The 18,163-nt window shown below is 41.4% G+C and overlaps 1 protein-coding gene across 1 annotated transcript in view; it reads right to left on the bottom strand.

The window, feature by feature from the left end:
• The window catches only part of Dnah5 (dynein axonemal heavy chain 5), a 249,534-nt gene that overhangs the window by 125,066 nt on the left and 106,305 nt on the right, over nucleotides 1–18,163 (bottom strand). Inside the window, exons 36-41 of the mRNA XM_021183130.1 lie at nucleotides 10,876–11,054; nucleotides 10,195–10,382; nucleotides 9,658–9,852; nucleotides 5,701–5,835; nucleotides 4,496–4,603; nucleotides 1,626–1,779 (exon numbers count right to left, since the gene is read on the bottom strand). Coding sequence (XP_021038789.1) covers nucleotides 1,626–1,779; nucleotides 4,496–4,603; nucleotides 5,701–5,835; nucleotides 9,658–9,852; nucleotides 10,195–10,382; nucleotides 10,876–11,054 — 959 coding nt within the window. The remainder of the gene's footprint in view (nucleotides 1–1,625; nucleotides 1,780–4,495; nucleotides 4,604–5,700; nucleotides 5,836–9,657; nucleotides 9,853–10,194; nucleotides 10,383–10,875; nucleotides 11,055–18,163) is intronic.

The raw sequence follows: 18,163 nt of genomic DNA, 5'->3' as shown, positions 1-18,163 counted from the left end.
TGCCTATGCCTGCCTCCCCGCTACACTGTTAGCCACTTACATGCATTTGCATGCTTATTTCCCTGCTTCTAATGTAAAACATGGCAAACTGCAAAGTACATAATATTAAAGAAACAATTCATGAGAATTGCATTGTGAACCAGCTAGCAACATGCTCAGGTCTTGCACCTCTCTGGTAGAAGTTCCGCCCAATTATCTCCGTCTTTTGGATAATTAAACCTTCTGACCTGAAACAATGTGCTGCTTAATATAATTAATGTTTATATACTAAACATTATTAACTATATACTATATATACTATATATGTTTATATACTATAACATTATTAGTAAATGTTATATACTAAAGCCAAGAGTAAGTTAATAAATAGAAAATAGCCTAATAATAAATTTATTTTTTCGTGGAACTTCTCCCAAATCCACAATGCCAAATGGATTACATAATTCCAGTGCAGCATGCATAATGTATCTATATTGTTTAATATTTAGCATATCATTTTGTTCAAGTCACTGTACCAGGTGCATTTGCAGTTGATTATTAACAGAAAACAGCTTAGACTGTAATAAAAATATTGAGCATAATTATGAAAACATCGTCATTTAAAAGCATTTAACAATCTCAAACAGAAGGTTCACAGCATACATGAAAAACCACATAATAAATTCTGAGATGTAAGTTCTCAGTTTGGAGCAGGTAGTTGCTGGCAAAGAACACAGTTTGCTACCATTTGAAGATAGAGTCTTCACATACAAAATTCACTTTATCCAATAATTTCTAGAAATGAGACCAAGTGTATCATATGAAGAGCCCTACCATAGGTTCTGTTTAGTCTCCGCAACAGTCAACAGTGTACCAATGTCAGTGAGCTGGGTTCAATTCACTGGAATTAAGTGCCTTTTTCAGCTCCAATGTAATATTTCATTCCAATAGATGAAGTTCATAAATATTGTGTAATTTAGCTCTGCCACTGCTCAGGCTGCTAACATGTTTAGAGGCATCAGTGTTCAATAAGAATCAGAGAACAGAAGAATAATAGCCAACAGGGCAGTATTGCCCATTGTCCTTAGATGGTAAGGGCATCTGGAAATAAGGTTCACTTATTAAACTTCACTAGAAAACTATCTGCATAAATGTGAGGCTGTGGGAATAAGATAACTCTTCGTGGCAGAATTTAAGGGTTGGGATTGGAATTATTGCTGGTTACTTGACAGTAACATGGTATTATGGAATTAGTGGGAAGTAGCACGGTGTATTGGGAATTTGCTGACGGACCCTTACCGTAATTCTCTGTCCCATCATCTACCATTTTCTGACCTTGGGCATGTCTGAATCTGAGCCTTGATTTTTATATAAAATAAACAGCCTCCTCTGGAACTCAACATGAAGAGGAAATTAGATGTGTAAAACACACAGCACAATGAAAATGCCACTTTAAAATGTTTCCTTTCTGTGGTGTGTGAACACAATATATTCCTTCCTAAAAGTCCCCAATTAGCAGTAAACTAGTATTCTTTCCTAAAGAAACACGTGTTTGTCTATCTGCCTTCACGTCTCTTCTTGAGCATTCAAATGTGCTACAACTGTTGAAATGTGTCACCCAGGGCAGTGAAATTGCTGTTCCGTACCTGTCATGGCTTTCATCAGGGTGTGGATGCAGGTGGTCTTCCCTGACCCACTAGGCCCCAGGGTCATCATGCCATGCCTCACCCTCTGCGTTTCAAACAACTGGATGACTTTCAGTTTCCAAGGAGGGTGGTTAATTAAGCCAGCTTCCTCAACCTGAAACACAGCCAAATCCCCATATTAGGTAACATGCACAGAGCTCCAGACTCATAATGTTGAAAGGTGGCGGAGAAGAAATGGGAAGTTAGGGATTGATGACTGTGGAGAGTCAGTTTGGGAGGATGGAAAATGATTGGAGGATGGATAGTAGGGATGACTGCATAATAGAGACCCGGGAGTGGGAGGGCACTGACTGCATTCACAGCCTCCCAATTAATAAACTGGATGGTGTGCACTCAAGCACAATTAAAGAAAACCTACCACACAAAAATAATGTATCCAAACATAGACAAAGATCATAAGCCTGGCGGTGGTGGCACATGCCTTTAATCCTAGCACTTGGGAGGCAGAGGCAGGCAGATTTCTGAGTTCGAGGCCAGCCTGGTCTACAGAGTGAGTTTCAGGACAGCCAGGGCTACACAGAGAAACCCTGTCTCGAAAAAAAAAAAATCATAATCTTTCATCCCAAGCTAGTAAGAAGCACCTGAATTTCTCTTCAGGAACTGACTTTGTTAGTACCAATACTTTATTAAATGTAAGTCTGAGTGTAAACTTAAGAATAGAGAATTAAATAGCAAATTATGTCTGGAACACTCCATCTAAATAATGATACTTATAACAAAAAAAAAAAAAAACAAAAAAACAAAAACCACACATGGTGTGTCAGACTGATTGAAAGTCCATGTAAATTCCAAGTAGCCTAAACACTAAATACCATGTGTGTGCATTCATGGTTTCTATCCACCAAAAGCATGGAGTATAGAAGTTTCCAAACTATGTTCTAGTATTAATCTGCAAAATAACATGATGAGATTGGTACTATCAATAGGTCATTAAATTGAAGCATAGAATGGCCAGTGTTCTCTGAGGTATAACTTGGGGGCATTAAGTTGGGATCTGAGCCCAAAACATCCAGGTCTAAGATCTATTTATAAAACAACTATATTATGCTTGAACTCACTGTAAATCATGATTTTATTTTGACCAGAATAACTTTGAGTTCATGAATGCAAATACAACAGCTGCTTCAGTGAGCCCAAAAGATGCTATTCCGCAATCCTTCTATTTTCTAGTTCTCACATTCTTTCTGCACCCTCTTCCATGATGTTCCCTGAGCTATATAGAGAGGAAGTCATGCACACAATTCCAAACACATGGTCACATGGTCAGCCCTCGTTAAACTCAGGAGGTCAGAAAGACAAAGAGAAAACAAAACGATATGAGAATCTGGAAAGAGGATTGATGGTCAAGATGGAAGTTGGATGGGGTGGAAATGAAAAGAAAGTAGGGATACGAATGACTGGAGTTATCATATGCATCTATGAAATTATCAAAGAGCACACTTAAGTGATAGAATATTAAAAACACAAAATAATTTTGAATATTGATCATATACCTGTATGTAATGCACACTCTTCAGAAAGCTCATGTTCAACTAGCATCCCACATAAGTCATCTTATAAACCACTTAGCCCTTTAGAAAGGCCTGTCATCAATTTAGCCAAATGATGAGAAAATATTTTTGCAGAATGAGGTATTACTCTTTATTGATCAGTAAACCCAGACTTTAGTGTACTAATCTTCAAGCAAAAGGAAAAAAAATACAGGAAATACTTCTACATTTGAATTGTACTCCAAGTATTTTCAAGAAAATCAATTTTATGTTGTAAACTAATGACTAATATTTTTCTTAAATTCTTCTTCAAGGAAGGCAAGCTAAGGTGTAAAGTTTTCACGGTTCATCTCCATTCATAGAAAGACTCCAGCCAATTAAACAGCAGCAAGTGTCCATAAATTCAGATGCTTTACTAGGCCCATGGCTATGGAATCCTCCATCACGGAGACTACAGAAGACAACACTAATATCCAGAGGAAATGAATGTAGAGAAGTCACGTGACATCACTGCAAGTAGAATGCAGAAACACAAATTTGGAGACCCCTGTGGCAGATGCCAGGGCCAAACTGAGGTCCAACAGAAAACCCATATGTCTTAGCCAGGGTTTCTATTCCTGCACAAAATATTATGACCAAGAAGCAAGTTGAGGAGGAAAGGTTTTATTCAGCGTATACTTCCACACTGCTGTTCATCACCAAAAGAAGCCAGGACAAGAAACTTGGAGGCAGGAGCTGATGCAGAAGCCATGGAGGGATGCTGTTTACTGGCTTGCTTCTCCTGGCTTGCTCAGCTTGCTTTCTTATAGAACCCAAGACTACCAGACAAGGGGTGGCACGACCCATAATGGGCCCTCCCACCCTTGATCACTAATTAAGAAAATGCCTTACAGCTGGATCTCATGGAAGCATTTCCACAAGGGAGGCTCCTTTCTCTGTGTGAACTCCAGCTTGTGTCAAGTTGACACACAAAACCAGCCAGTGCACCATCTGAATCCCAACAGACCCTGCCAACCTGTAACATTTTATTTCTAAATCTAGTGGAATGGTTCCCAGTAATGCTGACGTCTTTCAGATATGACTCTCTGGACCTGTGCCTATGGGAAAGCAGAACTCTGTCGAGGGAGCTTTGATGACCTGCACCATCCCAGCAAGACGTAGGTCTTCATTGCTGACCTACAGTGGCCTCTCCTTTAGAAAGGCTGCAGCCTTGATGTCACTCTTGGGGTCACAGAGAGGGTGGGGAAACTCCCCTTCACTCCCAGCAAACTCAGACAGCTCAGATGCAGCACTTAGTGTGTGTACCACGGAATGCATTACCTGGTTACTGATTGCTGTCTCCAGCTCAGGATAGCCTGCCTTGTCCAAAAGAATATTTGGAAATAGATCTTCAATCAAACTCAAAAACAGGGGCTCATCTTCATCAATCTACAAAGAGCAAGGGATAGAAAGGAGAGCAATGACTTTTGCACAAACACAGAATATGCAGAAATTTTGAAAATGCTCAACACAAGCCAGGATGACCAGTAGTATATGAATAGAACCTTTATCAAATTTGAATAATAATGTTCTTTACATGTCCCATAATTTAAAAATTAAGATGAGTAAAGAAAAAAAAAAAGAAAAGAAAAGAAAATCCTACCTACATTTCAAATTCTTCATAAAATTCCCCATTCAGAAAACAGAGGTCTATAATTCCTAACTTAAGTTAAATAGATTCTTTTTGTCTTTTTGAGACAGGGTTTCTCTGTATAGCCCTGGCTGTCCTGGAACTCACTCTGTAGACCAGGCTGGCCTCGAACTCAGAAATCCGCCTGCCTCTGCCTCCCAAATGCTGGGATTAAAGGTGTGTGCCACCACCGCCCGGCCTAATAGATTTTCTTACTAAAATATATTTCTAAATTAATTAGTTGGAATCTGGTTCATACTTCTTTTTGAAACAAAACCAGCATTTTTTTTTCATTCTACATACAGAGACATTGACACTAGACACTGGTTATGACTAGTTACTATAAGAACGGGAAATTATTCCACCCTTGTAAAACTTAATACAACTCCTTACCAGGCTCTGAAGACTTTTTAGAAGCAAGATTTGTATCTACCACACAGAAATAATTTAGACTATTTAGATCTTAATTGCATGGGATTTTAAAATTATTATTGTATTTTGTGGGCATGTTTTGTCTATGTAGCATATGTGCCTGTAGAGGCAACCACCAAGTAGGTTCTGGGAATCAAACCTGGGTCTTCTGCTCTTAGGTGTTCTTAACTGCTGAGCCAGCTCTCCAGTCCTCTCTATAGTTTGTTTTTTAGTCAATTCAATTCTATTGAAATAGAAATATTTCTGACTAGATGTGAGCCATTTGAAAAAAAAAAAAACTTCTGAAAATGAATAATTTAAACTCTGCTCTGTAGCACTTGATCTGAGAATTAGGCATTTAAATAAATTTAAATAAATATTTCTAAATCTGATTCATTAAACTCATACTTAAGCAGGTGAAATACTTCCCCACTGTGATTCTCACCAGTTTGGAAAGATTCATGTCACGCAGCACGCGCATGACAATGGTGGATTCTGTATCCGTGGGACTGGCTCTTTTTGCTGCTCCCAGGGTGCGCAGAACTGACAGAATGTTACGTAGACCAAAGTCATAGTGAACCTGAAGAAATGATGAAGATATTGGGCTTATTTCCAATAATATCTTACCATGGAAACAATATGAATTTGGCTGAAAACACATTCATGATGATAAATTAATGCTGATTCCTTAAAGAAAAAAAAAAAAAAAAAAAGTAAGGGCAGGGTGAGCAGACTCTGAAGGTGTGAGCTCAGGAAAGCTAGACATATGTCTTCCTGGTATGGTGTAGCAAAGCTGGCCCTGCAGCACCCAGAAGAGAGTTCCCCCATGCCCCACCACCACTCTCCACTCACCTAGATAAAGCTGGCCCTGAGGGTGCAGGCACAGGAGAGATGAAAAGCTGAACAACTCAGCTACCACCCAGGCCCAGATCCAGGACTTTGAGTTGACCCACCCTAAAGGCTCCCCCATCTACAAGCTGCTAAAGCACATGAAAAGGCTGGTCCTGCAGAACCAAAGGGTAGGCTTTCCATGACATGGGAAAACAACAGAATATCCAAGATGAGTCCCGGTGAGGATCCAGTACTGAAAGTGTATGAAGATTTGCAAGTAGAACTGTTTGGTCAAAAGGTATACTGTGTGACACACCGTGACACACTGTGACACACCATGACAGGCCACAGCTTCCACTGTGAGATTTTGTATTTATTTCGGATTGTTTTTGTTTTTGTTTTGTTTTGTTTTGTTTTGTTTTGTGGGAGCAGTTTGCAAGGGTGGAGGCCGATATGGAGCGATGGGAAGGTGAGTGTGATTGGGTGCATGACGTAAAGTTCACAGCAAGTCAATTAAGAAGTCAAAAAAATAGAACCAAAATGTTCTTTATTGATATGCTTGTTGAAAACTGAAGACTACCTAAGAGACTTTCCTTGTACCGTCATTAGCTTAAGTCCTTGCATTAAGACCAAGATGTGTCTAAATAAACGGGAAAGGGACACATTTCCTCTTGCACTGTGACATTCTTTTACCTTCCTCTCAACCATTCATACCTATGAAAATGCATCGGTGTCGCTATACCTAAAATCCAGGAGCAGAACTAAACTCAGACATGACACTCTCAAACTTTTACTAATAATGTAGGGATATTAGGCATGAGTAGAAGAAGCACATCCCAGCATCACCTGGAGGAAGAATTCTGCTCAATCTGGAGCCATGCCCCGGCTTTCTGCTTTGTATAATAATTACAAGAGTTCTATATTCCAAATGGTAGCATATATGAGGTGAATAATTAAAATTCCATTATCCAACCACTGTGGAATACAGCTGGCAGTTCTAAAAAATTAAAAATGAAGCAACCAGGCCAGGTGCCTGGGCAAAGGCCCATCCCAGCACCTGGAAAATACCGAAGGATTTCAACTTCAAGACTAAATGGCAAATCCCAGGCCAACGTGTATAACAGAGTGAGACATTGTCTTAAAGACTTAAAAAGTATTCCATACGATGCAACACTCCCAGTCTCAAAGGGATGTTTGAACAATAATATGTAATATTCATACCCTACTGCTCACAGAAGAAAGCAGGGAGCAGCCTAGATGCCGAGATGTCTAGATGCCCTGCCGCAGATGAATGAAGAAGCAAAACACAGCCCTTTTACACAGTGGAGCATTACATAGTCACTTAAAGAAGGAACTCCACACCACATCACACATGAACCTGGAAGATGTTATAGCCACAGAAGAGCACTGTATGATTTTATTTACATGAGTTATCTATTAAGTTGCTAGAAAATTAGAATAGTGGCTGCCAGGGGCTGGGAGGTGGGAAAGGGGAGCTGTCAAATCATAGTTTTATTATTTAGCAATGAAAGAAATTTTGAAAATTTTTCTGTATATCTGTTATAAATATGCCTATAATGAACTGTACACTTAAAATGGCTGATATAGTATGTTACATATTTTACAAAATAAAATTATAATTAAATTAAAACAAAAATAAAATTGAAAGCCATTGGTTTACTTAAGGGAGTGTCACACCTCACTCGGTGCTAATGGATTGAGAATGGAATACAGAAAGCATTCAATGTCAGTTCCTGAACTCAAGGAATTCAAGCTCTAAGGAAGAACAAAGAAGGGCTGAAGAGATGGCTTAGCAGTTAAAAGCATTGACTGCTCTTCCAGAGGTTGTGAGTTCAATTCCCAGCAACCACATGGTGGCTCACAACCATCAGTAAAGTGATCAGATGCCCTCTTCTGGTGTGTCTGAAGACAGCTACGGTGTACTCTCTAATAAATAAAATTAAAGTAGAAGAACAACAAAGAAATAAAAGTCTAAGTAAGTGTGCCCAAAAGTAACAGTGACTTCAAAGTGTCAGTGGATGAAGTTAACAAGGGAAAACTTCCTTTGAAAAATGCAATTGTGTTAAATCTATGAGCCTGAAGTGTTATCTGCAAGAGAATGACCACTCTGTGTGCATTGATCCTGTCATTTCATGGGGGCTTTGTGGATGTGACCATAGGAGTGGAGTACTGAAGCAGTGAAGACAAGGGCAGGAGTCAGGGGCAGGGCACATTCTCTACATCCAAAGAACAGAAGTTAGAGAGAAGATAACTCCTTAAACTGATGCCCAATGATGCCTAATCAAGAGTGAGATGGAATCAATGCTCTGGCCAGCACCTTCACTGCAGCTTTCTGACATATATCAGACCCGCTGAAGCTGGTTTCAGCTCCTCAGACATGGAAACATTGTCCAGTCTTTCAAGCCACTGAGCTTGTGACTAAAATTGTTAGTTGGTGATAGATAATTAATATAGATGTAATATGTGATTAACTCATGTCTACTAGCTATTAACTCTTGGTAGGGTTTTTATCTGCTGTCCCAAACATATAGGAAACTGTCAAGAAGTTTACAATAGAAAAAGCAATTAGTCAACAAGCTTAGTTAAATACATGGGCAAGCTTAGGGGTCAATAGGCAGAGTTCCTGAAAACTATGACATTGCCTCATATGCCAGGATGCACACACAGGTTATATACATTGCCAACAGCAATATCATTCATATTATAGCTCGTAAGTCAGTTTGCAGAGTTACCACGTCACTTCTGGGCTAAAAATAGCTGTTCCTTTAAATGTACTTCTTAACAGAAGTCTAGAGAAAATCAATTTTGTTGGGTCTTGGGAGATAACTCTATAGGTCAAGTGCTTGCTGTGTAACCATGAAGATCAGACATCAGTTTGAAAATCAGTGGGAGAGGAGTTGGGCAGGAAACCAGACATGGTGGCACACACATAAATTCATTGTCCTGGAAAATCAGAAAGATGTTCCTAGTTCTCACTGGTCCTAGGTTACTCAGCTAGCCTAAGGCCAATGAGAGACACACACAATCAAAAGCCAAGGTGGACAGTACCTTAGGTACAGTTCATGAAGATGACCTCTGGCCTCCATGTGCCTTTGTACACATAATGCATGTGTGCCTATACACACACACACACACACAAGCTTCATCATTTTATACTTAGTGCCAAAGGTACATTGTCAAGAGTTCTAGTCTAAGCTGAAGGCCTATTGGTAATTGGCAGCTTCTGGGAGTGGGAGAGTTGGTTTTTAACAAGCATCCAGCCTGGGAGGCAACCGATCCTCCAGTAGATAGCTCTATGTCCATGCATAGAGAACATATAGTCCCCTTAGGGAACTCAACTGATTGTTTTAAGAGCTCATGGAATTCAGAGAGAAAAGTAGTGAAGAGGATAAAGGATGAATTGGAGGGGACAAAATATGAGGTAGATTCCTCAAAATTCATTAGACACCTATATGACGTTCCTTGACAATCTTTAAAAGAAATGGAAATATTCCAATGAACAGAAAGAAGAAATGTAGCTAACTCTATAAAGACCTTCAGAGTAGCACACCTGCTTCGAGAGCTGCTCCTCACACAGCTGGTAGAGCGTGAAAAATTTTCTGGCCAGAACTACGTTGTCAATGAAGCCGCAGCTGGCCAGCTTCACCCTGATGATAATCTGCCGGTCAGGGACCATCATAGCCACAGAGCGGAAGTTGATCTTCAAGTTCTCCGGGAGCTCCTGGCGCCCAGCATAGCCAGGGTTCTAAATGGAAGCAAAACCCAAGGATGAATGACACGCTCCTGGGACAGCTAGGACATGCCGGCATGATATTAAGAGATTCAGTATGCACACAACACAGATCTGGAATGTCAAGTGGGCAGCTCATTTACATATCTCACTCTTCCTTTGCCTGGACCGTCTAAGTCATGAGTTATTAATATGAGCTTTGTTTAGCTCTTAAAGGTTTTCAAACAGAAATGATAATTACAATCTCCATTTGCATGCTTGATGCTCAGGTGACATGGAACTGGGAGAGGTGTGAGCTGAGATGACAAGGCTGGGTTGCATTTCAATGGCTGGCTCTTCTAGCAATAACTAACTTACCATGGTTAGAAAAAGTCCAAATTCTGGGTTCATGGTCACATTATCTCCATCAGTAAAAATGAAAGATTTTTTATGCTCCTTTTTACACGTGAGAATAATGGAGATTTGCTGGGCTGCAACCGACAGAACTGGTAGATCGATACGGTTGAATTCATCAAAGCAACCCCAGGACCCAGACTGTGCCAGTCCTTAGAAAGGAAATTAAATGGAAAATCCAATTAGTACATCATGTCTGAAAACCAAGAAAACGGAAATTACACAGCTGCCAAAGTGAACCAGAGATTGGTTTATTCAAAACTGGGGTTAGAAAATAAATGGTGCATCCAGAGGCCCCAAGCAGTCGAGATGTTGGCAGGCTGTCTGTAAACATCCAACGGTATTACTGACAACAAGTGCTTTACAAAGGGGAAATTACATGAGCCTCCCATCCACCTAGTGCCGCTAAAACTGAACTTGTCAAATAAAACAAGCCGGGAAAAGTGACATCGAGATGTATCCAGCTCTTGAAAAAATATACAAATCTTTGGCTCTTGTTGCTGCTGCAGACTGAATCAAATTTCCCTGTAGCCTAAGCATGTGCCACCAGGAAGCTGCACTGACCATCCTAAGAGATAAATCTTAGCAAGAAATTTCACCTGATCTGAAATTTCTCAGTCACTGAAAAAAAAGCACAGTGCTCACCTTTGAATATCCGCCCAAGTCCTCGGAAATCCATCTGGTCCGAGCAGTTGAAAACTACAACATATTTCCCAAGACATCGGCCCATGTCCTTGGTGGTCTCTGTCTTGCCTGTCCCTGCGGGACCAGCAGGGGCTCCTCCCATGCTCATGCCCAGAGCTTGAGCCAATGTGATGTAGCACCTGCAGGGCCAACTTGTTGTTAGAAACTTGCTAGGGCATCCCAAAGGCACTCAGACATCACAAAGAAATAAACCTGATTGTGATGCAGAAAGATGCAGAAAGAGGAGCAATCTCCCTATAGATAATTTGCAAACCTACATCCTAAGACAAATGTCCTCATGTATGTTGGTATGTACTCTGGAAAAAGAAGGAGGTCATCTCTGGCCAAATAAGTATAAGATGTCTGTAAAAAGTTAAGCAGATTTCTTTACTGATATTTTTCAGGCTTTGTGATAATATTTATTATAATTATTCAGATGTATAAACATGAGAAACTAGGATAGAGAGTTGACAACATTTATCTGACAGGCCTTCCCTAGAAGTCTATCCATATCAAAAGACTAACACTGAGTCAGGCTCACTGACCATGAGGGAAATGCATATTGCTACATATCATCTGGTACCCTAAAGGATGGATGTTACTAAAAAGGTAAAAACAAGCATTGGAGAGGGGTGAAGTCATTATGGTAAATGGTATAAACTTCTTCCCCCACAAAGAACGGAAAGAAGGAAGGAAGGAGGGAGGGAGGGAAGGAAGAAAACAAGCAGACAGACAGAACTAGCATATACCCCAACAATCTTCCATCTATTTGGGGGGTTTTTTGTTTTATTTTTTTGTTTGTTTGGTTGGTTGGTTGGTTTTGTTTTTCGAGACAGGGTTTCTCTGTATAGCCCTAGCTGTCCTGGAACTCACTTTGTAGACCAGGCTGGCCTCGAACTCAGAAATCCGCCTACCTCTGCCTCCTGAGTGCTGGGATCAAAGTCGTGCACCACCAAGCCCGGCTAACAGTCTCTCATCTAGGTGCATACACAAAACAATAAAATAAAATCACCCCTTCATAAATATATACCCTGCTATGTTCACTGGAGTCCAAGAAAAGACCCAGTTGTCAGAGAATTGATACTTCTAATAGACATAAAAATATGCAACTGTCAGTTAATGAATGAATGAATTTTTCAAAATACGGTTTTATGGAACAGAATGTTTTTCAGTCTTTAAAAAGAAAACAACTGAGAGTCCACCTTACACCTGTAAGAATGGCTAAGATAAAAAACTCAAGCAACAGCTCATGTTGGAGAGGCTGTTTAGCATGGGGAATAATCCTTTATTGCTGATGGAAGTGCAAGCCTGTACAGTCATTTTGAAAACCAATCTGATGGTTTCTCATAAAATTGCCCCATTGGAGAAGGGATGGGTGTGGAGGAAGGAAAGGGGAAAGGACTGGGAGGAGAGGAGGAGGGGAAATGTAGTCAGATATAAAATTAATTAATTGATTGATTGTTTAATTGATTAATTTTTAAAGGAAGAAAACCCTGCCATTTGGGAGCATGATGGAGGAAATTTTGCTAAGTAAAATAATCCAGACACTAAAAGACATAATGATGTTAACCACATGCTAGGAAGAAGGTAGACAGAATACATAGAGAATAAATCAATAATGGCCAGAGCAGATATGGAAACAGGAAGTAAGATGTAAGGTAGATGATTCATATCAATTTTGTAGGGCTAGTAAATATAGATATCAGACATGCAATTATATTATAGAATTATAGTTAATAAGACTATATTGTACTAGGAGTCATCATCAGAAATTGTAGATTTTAGTCAAGCTTCTCTCCAAAATAAGTAACTGTGAGCTGCCATCTGTGTTCACAGGCATCATGGGGACAACCACCTATCCCTGTCTACTACACTGGGCTGTAAACCTCAAAAATACAGAAGAAAATTTGTTTTTGAAAAACTAAAAATAAATAAACTGGTCATGGTAACACAAGTTGTATTCCTGTGCAGTAAGATCCTGTCTCCTAGGGGAAAAAAAATCATAATCTTGGGATGGAGCTAAACAGTAGAGTGTGTCTAACATACCCAAACTCAATTCAAAGCATGAGAAAAAAGAGAAAAATGCATTCTATTCATCAGACTGGGAGTCATTTAAACAGATTCATTGTCTCTTGAATTTGTAAGAGCTCATAATTCCATATCCTTGATTTAATTTAATGTTCTATGAGCGTGAATGTAGTGTGTGTAAGTTTATGTGCACCATGTATGAGCAAGAGCCTATAGAGGCGACAAGAAGGAAGGTACTTGACCTATAGATAGTTGTGAGTTGTGATGCAGCTACTGGGAGGAGAACCCAGATCCTCTGCAAGAGAAGCAGGTGTTATCAATCCCTAAGCCAACTCCCCAGCCCCACAAAATCTCAGTATTAAACAACACATTGCTGGATAATAACATTGTAGGTTGGCCTGGGAGCACCTGCAATCCCTTCCACATCTAATACGAAGATAACACATGAAAGATTTGGTGAGAAAGTATTTAAAAAAAAAAAAAAAGCCTGTAAAGGAAAAATTTTACCCTAGAAATCGGAAGATCGATTACTTGATTCCAAGCACCACCTGGTGTTGCCAAAGAAAATAATTCGTAAGCTGGCCCAGTTTTGTTTCCTATGGCTGAATAGAAAAGTGTTCCTATGGACCTGAGAAATAAAAACAGGCACTGGGTGAAGTGAATATCAAGTACGCAGACTGGGGTCTGCCAGGTTCTCTACTAGAAATGAGTTCCTGAAAACCAGGCTTTTTGGATAGGGATATCAAGGACAAGATATGGCTGCTAGTGTCTCTTGGTTTCAATGGCAGATCCACCAGGATTCTCCAGGGGAGGATTTAGATTTCAGATGGCTTACAAGATTAGGATTCTAGTTGTTGTGCCCAGCGATTGAGTTACCATTGTTTCTGAACTAAGTCTGTGTGGCAGTTTCCTTCACACGGCAGTTTGACAGGGTTCAAAAGAAAACAGCATGGGTTTGCCAGATGTGCACCACAAAGGTCATGGGGGGATTTGAAGCACCACGGGGCTGGCATGGTAACACCAGTGGGTACTTAGAGAGCTGGGTGGAGAGATTTTGGAGCTTTGAGTTAGAGAGTCTCCATGAGATAAGAACAGGCTGGCCAGTGCCCACCAGAACTGGCCCTCAAGGCAGCAGGGGCTGAGAGTAACTGGGTCAAGCACGGGAACTTGCCACTCATTTTTAATATTTCTCACAACAAGACTGGAAGTCCCTGTTCCCATCTCACAAATGAGGAAAATGCTCACACAGTGGAGTGACTCTGCTCTGGATCTCAGGAGAGAACTGATACTTAGTCTAGCCCATAGCTGCTAGCCAAGTCCTTTCTGTTAGACTCAGGGCACATCGAGCCTCGAGAGGTAATGAAGCAACTCCAGCCACTCACTGCTGTCCTGCAGAGCTCTTGAAACCTGTGATCAGGCAACTTTGTTGCTGCCATTGCTATTGAGTATCCATAACATTATAAAGGCTTCTTATCACATATAAAGAGATGTGCCTTCCACACATGTTGGTTCTAAAATGCTCAAAAGTTTCTGAAGGAAAGCAACAGAGCACATGTACTAGTGAGGAGGCTCTTCCTTTGTTGAGAAATGGAGTTAATTACAGACTTTGAACTAGGACACAGTTATGTGCTTAAGGAAAGCCAATAGAAAAGGTCGCTAAACAATGTGTATTCCATGGTTAAGAAAAGCAATGAGCCAGGCATAGTGAGCCACTCCTGTATCCCCAGCACTTGGTTGGCCAACGCAGAGCAGATAATGCAGTAGGCTAAGGCCAGATGGATAACCATGAAGAATTAAAGTCAGCTGGACTTCATATTTCCAGATCCACCTGAGCTGTATAGTAGGATCCCAGACACACCACACACACACACACACAAGGAGACATAGCGACACAGACAGGGACACAGAGAAAGAGGAACAATAAGAAACAGAGAAATCGACACACAGATAGAAACAGAGAAAGAAAAACAGTGAGAGACAGAGAGAAAGACACAGTGAGAGAGGTATAGTAATGGGGAGAGAGAGATGGAGACAGAGAGACAGAGACAGAAACACAGAAAACAAAAGACAGTGGGAGACAAAGATGGAGAGAGACAAAGGGAAGGGGGGAGGGAGGACCATCTACACACTTGTCTGGGTACATACAATTCCTCCTTATCTGTGCATTCATCTTCTGAAGTTGCCATTACCTAAAGTCTATGAAATGATTATTTTAAGAGAGATAAAGACATATTTGTAGAACTTTTACTACAATTCCTTTTTTTCATTAGTGACCGATAGTCTCCTGCTATGCATAATTTATAAATCACATCTCAACGTAGGAAGAGAGTAATGCCCATAGTGTTGAATACTGTTTGTGATTTCAGGCACTTGCTGAGGATCCTGGAACACACTCCACACACAGAAGGGAGGTAGCATGATTTTAATGAAATCCCCACCCCCAGGCTTATGTAATTGGTTGTACAGCTGCTAGCTGATTAGCTGGGGAGTGATGATTGACTCTTCAGGCCTCTGTCCTAACCCATGGATTAATTGCCTGGTGGAGCATAGTATGCTGGAGTCACTGGGTATGGTGAAATGTAGCAATTGAGGCCTAACTGGAGGAACCACGGGACTGCAGATGTTCTTAGGGGATGTATCTTGCTTTGTTCCACCTGCATTCCTCCCTCTGCTGGCCTCCTGTCCACCATGAGGTAAGTAAGATCACCACACAGTCTCATAATCATTATGCTGTCCTTAAGTACCTAAGGGAAGGACACTGTGAACAGTCCCCTTGTCTCTCTCTCCCCTGCCTTTCATCTCTCTCTGGCTCTGTCTTCTACTCTGTCTCTCTTCTCTGTGTCTCTGCTTGTCTATGTCTGTCTCTCTTTGTCTCTGTCTCTCTGTCTCTCTTCTCTGTATCTCTGTCTATATCTGTTTCTGTGTCTGTCTCTCTCTGTCTCTCTGCCTCTTTGTCTCTCTCTCTTTGTGTAAGTGTGTCTGTGTCTGTGTGTGTGTGTCTGTGCATGTCTGTGTGTGTGTATGTCTATGTGTGTGTGTGTCGGATACTTCTATGTAGTTCAGGTGAACCTGGAAGTATGCAGACCAAGCTGACTTCAATTATAATGAGCCAAAATAAATTCTCTGAATTCTTCTATCAGGTTTAAGACAAAGACTTTCGTGCATGATTCTATATAGTCTATATAAGTATTCCAAAATAAACAAGTGAGAGGGGTCAGGGATCCCGCCCAAGACCCCACAGCTGTTAAGGGGAGAGTCAAGTAGTCATGGAAACTATTTCACTGTATCAGGAGAAAATGCTTTGTGCTTTTCTGTATCTCTGTGAACAAGGATGCTTAGTGTGCTCTTGGTTTCATCTGGCCTCTGCCGGCATAACAGCAGTAGTGAAGACATCCTAGCCTATGTGTGTGTGCTCAGAAGTGGAAGGACGGTGGTCCTTAAAGTCATTATGAGATTTAAAGGAAGGCCATGTATATTTTTATCACTTGATGACGGCCATTTGACCATCTGAAATGTCAACAGGTGTATGCATGTAATGTGAAGCTCTTCAGCTAAGAAAGAGCTGTCATGGCTGTCAGACTTCACAGGTCAGTCAGCACAGGCTGACAGTGTGTGCCAGAGCCTCCAAAATTATACCCTTATAAAGTGTTTGTTTCAGTGAGGAGCTTTCTTCCTGTAATAGGGCAGAAGGCCTTAGTACTCTGAACCATGAGCTGCAAACAGTGCCTCACTTCTCACATCTTCAAGCTGAAGAAATTCAGGAAGTGAGTGTGGGGGAGAAAATCTAAAATGAATTTCAGAACTGTCCACACTTAAAGTTGCAAATTCTCACTTTGCTATCAAGCTGCTTGGGCTTGTAATGGTGAAATAACCAAGCAGCCAAAAGATCGAACCTCACACATGTATATGAAAATTCAGATTTTGACAAGTAGATATCCAGTATGTGCACAGGAGTATAACATGAGCTAATAATTTTCAAAACCAGAAAAGCTTCCCCCTCCCAACTTTCTACTTTCTCTTCATCTGCTTAACTTCATTGTGAAAAGGCTAATTTCTTCTGTTCCTCCAGGAATTATTTATTTTAGCAACTATTATGTGACAGGTATTTCAGTGAGCACATCGTGTGAGACCTGACTCACAGGGCTGGCATTTTCAAGAAAGAAAACTGGTTAATAATAATTGGGAATGACCTGGAGGGACCCATGGCTCCAGCTGCATATGTAGCAGAGGATGGCCTTGCCTGACAGCAACGGGAGGGGAGGCCCTTGGTCTCAGGGAGATCTGATGCCCCAGCTTAGGGGAAGCTGAAGCAGTGAGTGGGGGAACATCCTCATACAGGCAAAGGGGAGGGGAAAGGGCAAATGTGGGATGGGGGTTGGTGGAGGGGTAGCCAGGAAGTGGGGTACCATTTGAGATGTAAGCAAATGGAATGATTAATAAAAAAGGAAAGAAAGAATCTGGGTATGCATGTTGTGGGAACTAGGACCCACTTCATCTGTCTAATGTGAGTCACAAGACACCCCAGAATGAAATCTGAGCAGAGAAATGAAGAAGTCACACTATTCTCTACCAGTCAAAGCTGAAGTTGTGCTGGGTCTGTTTAAGGAAACCCCATAGAGGGTCTTGTAGAAGAGGGGGTCACAGAACTAAGTGAGCCAGAGGGGCCAAGAACAATACAAAAACACCTAAAGAGTCTACTAGCCTGGACTTGGGGTGGGGGGGGGTGCTCACAGAAACTGAACCACCAACTAAATACATGTGTGGGCTGGACCTAGGCCCCCTGTACATTTGTAGCAGATGTGCAGCCTGGTCTTATGTGGACCCTTAGCAATTGGAGCAGGGAAAGGAAATTGTTTCTGAATAGTTGCCTGTAGGATCCCCTTCCCCTAGGTGGGCTGCCTTGTCCAACCTCAGTGGGAGAGAAAACGTGCTTAGTTCTGCTTCAACTTGATGTGCCAGGGTGGGCTGGTACCTGTGGGGGGCTTCCCTTTCTCTAAAGAGAGGGGTAGTTGGGGGAGGAGTTTGTGACTTTGGAACTGGGTGGAGAGGAGGAAGTGATCTGGATGTAAAGTGAAAGGGAGGGGAGAGAAGGGAAGGGAAGGGGGAAGGGGGAAAGGGGGAAGGGGGAGGAGAAGAGGAGAGGGGAGGGGAGGGGAGGGGAGGGGAGGGGAGGGGGGAGGGGAGAAGGGAGGGGGGAAGAGGGAAGGGAGGGGAAGGGAAG

This window comes from Mus caroli, chromosome 15 (genome assembly GCF_900094665.2).
Source record: "Mus caroli chromosome 15, CAROLI_EIJ_v1.1, whole genome shotgun sequence".
Taxonomy (NCBI): domain Eukaryota; kingdom Metazoa; phylum Chordata; class Mammalia; order Rodentia; family Muridae; genus Mus; species Mus caroli.
The sequence above is the reverse complement of the archived record's forward strand: the minus strand, read 5'-3'. Positions and strand labels throughout refer to the sequence as shown.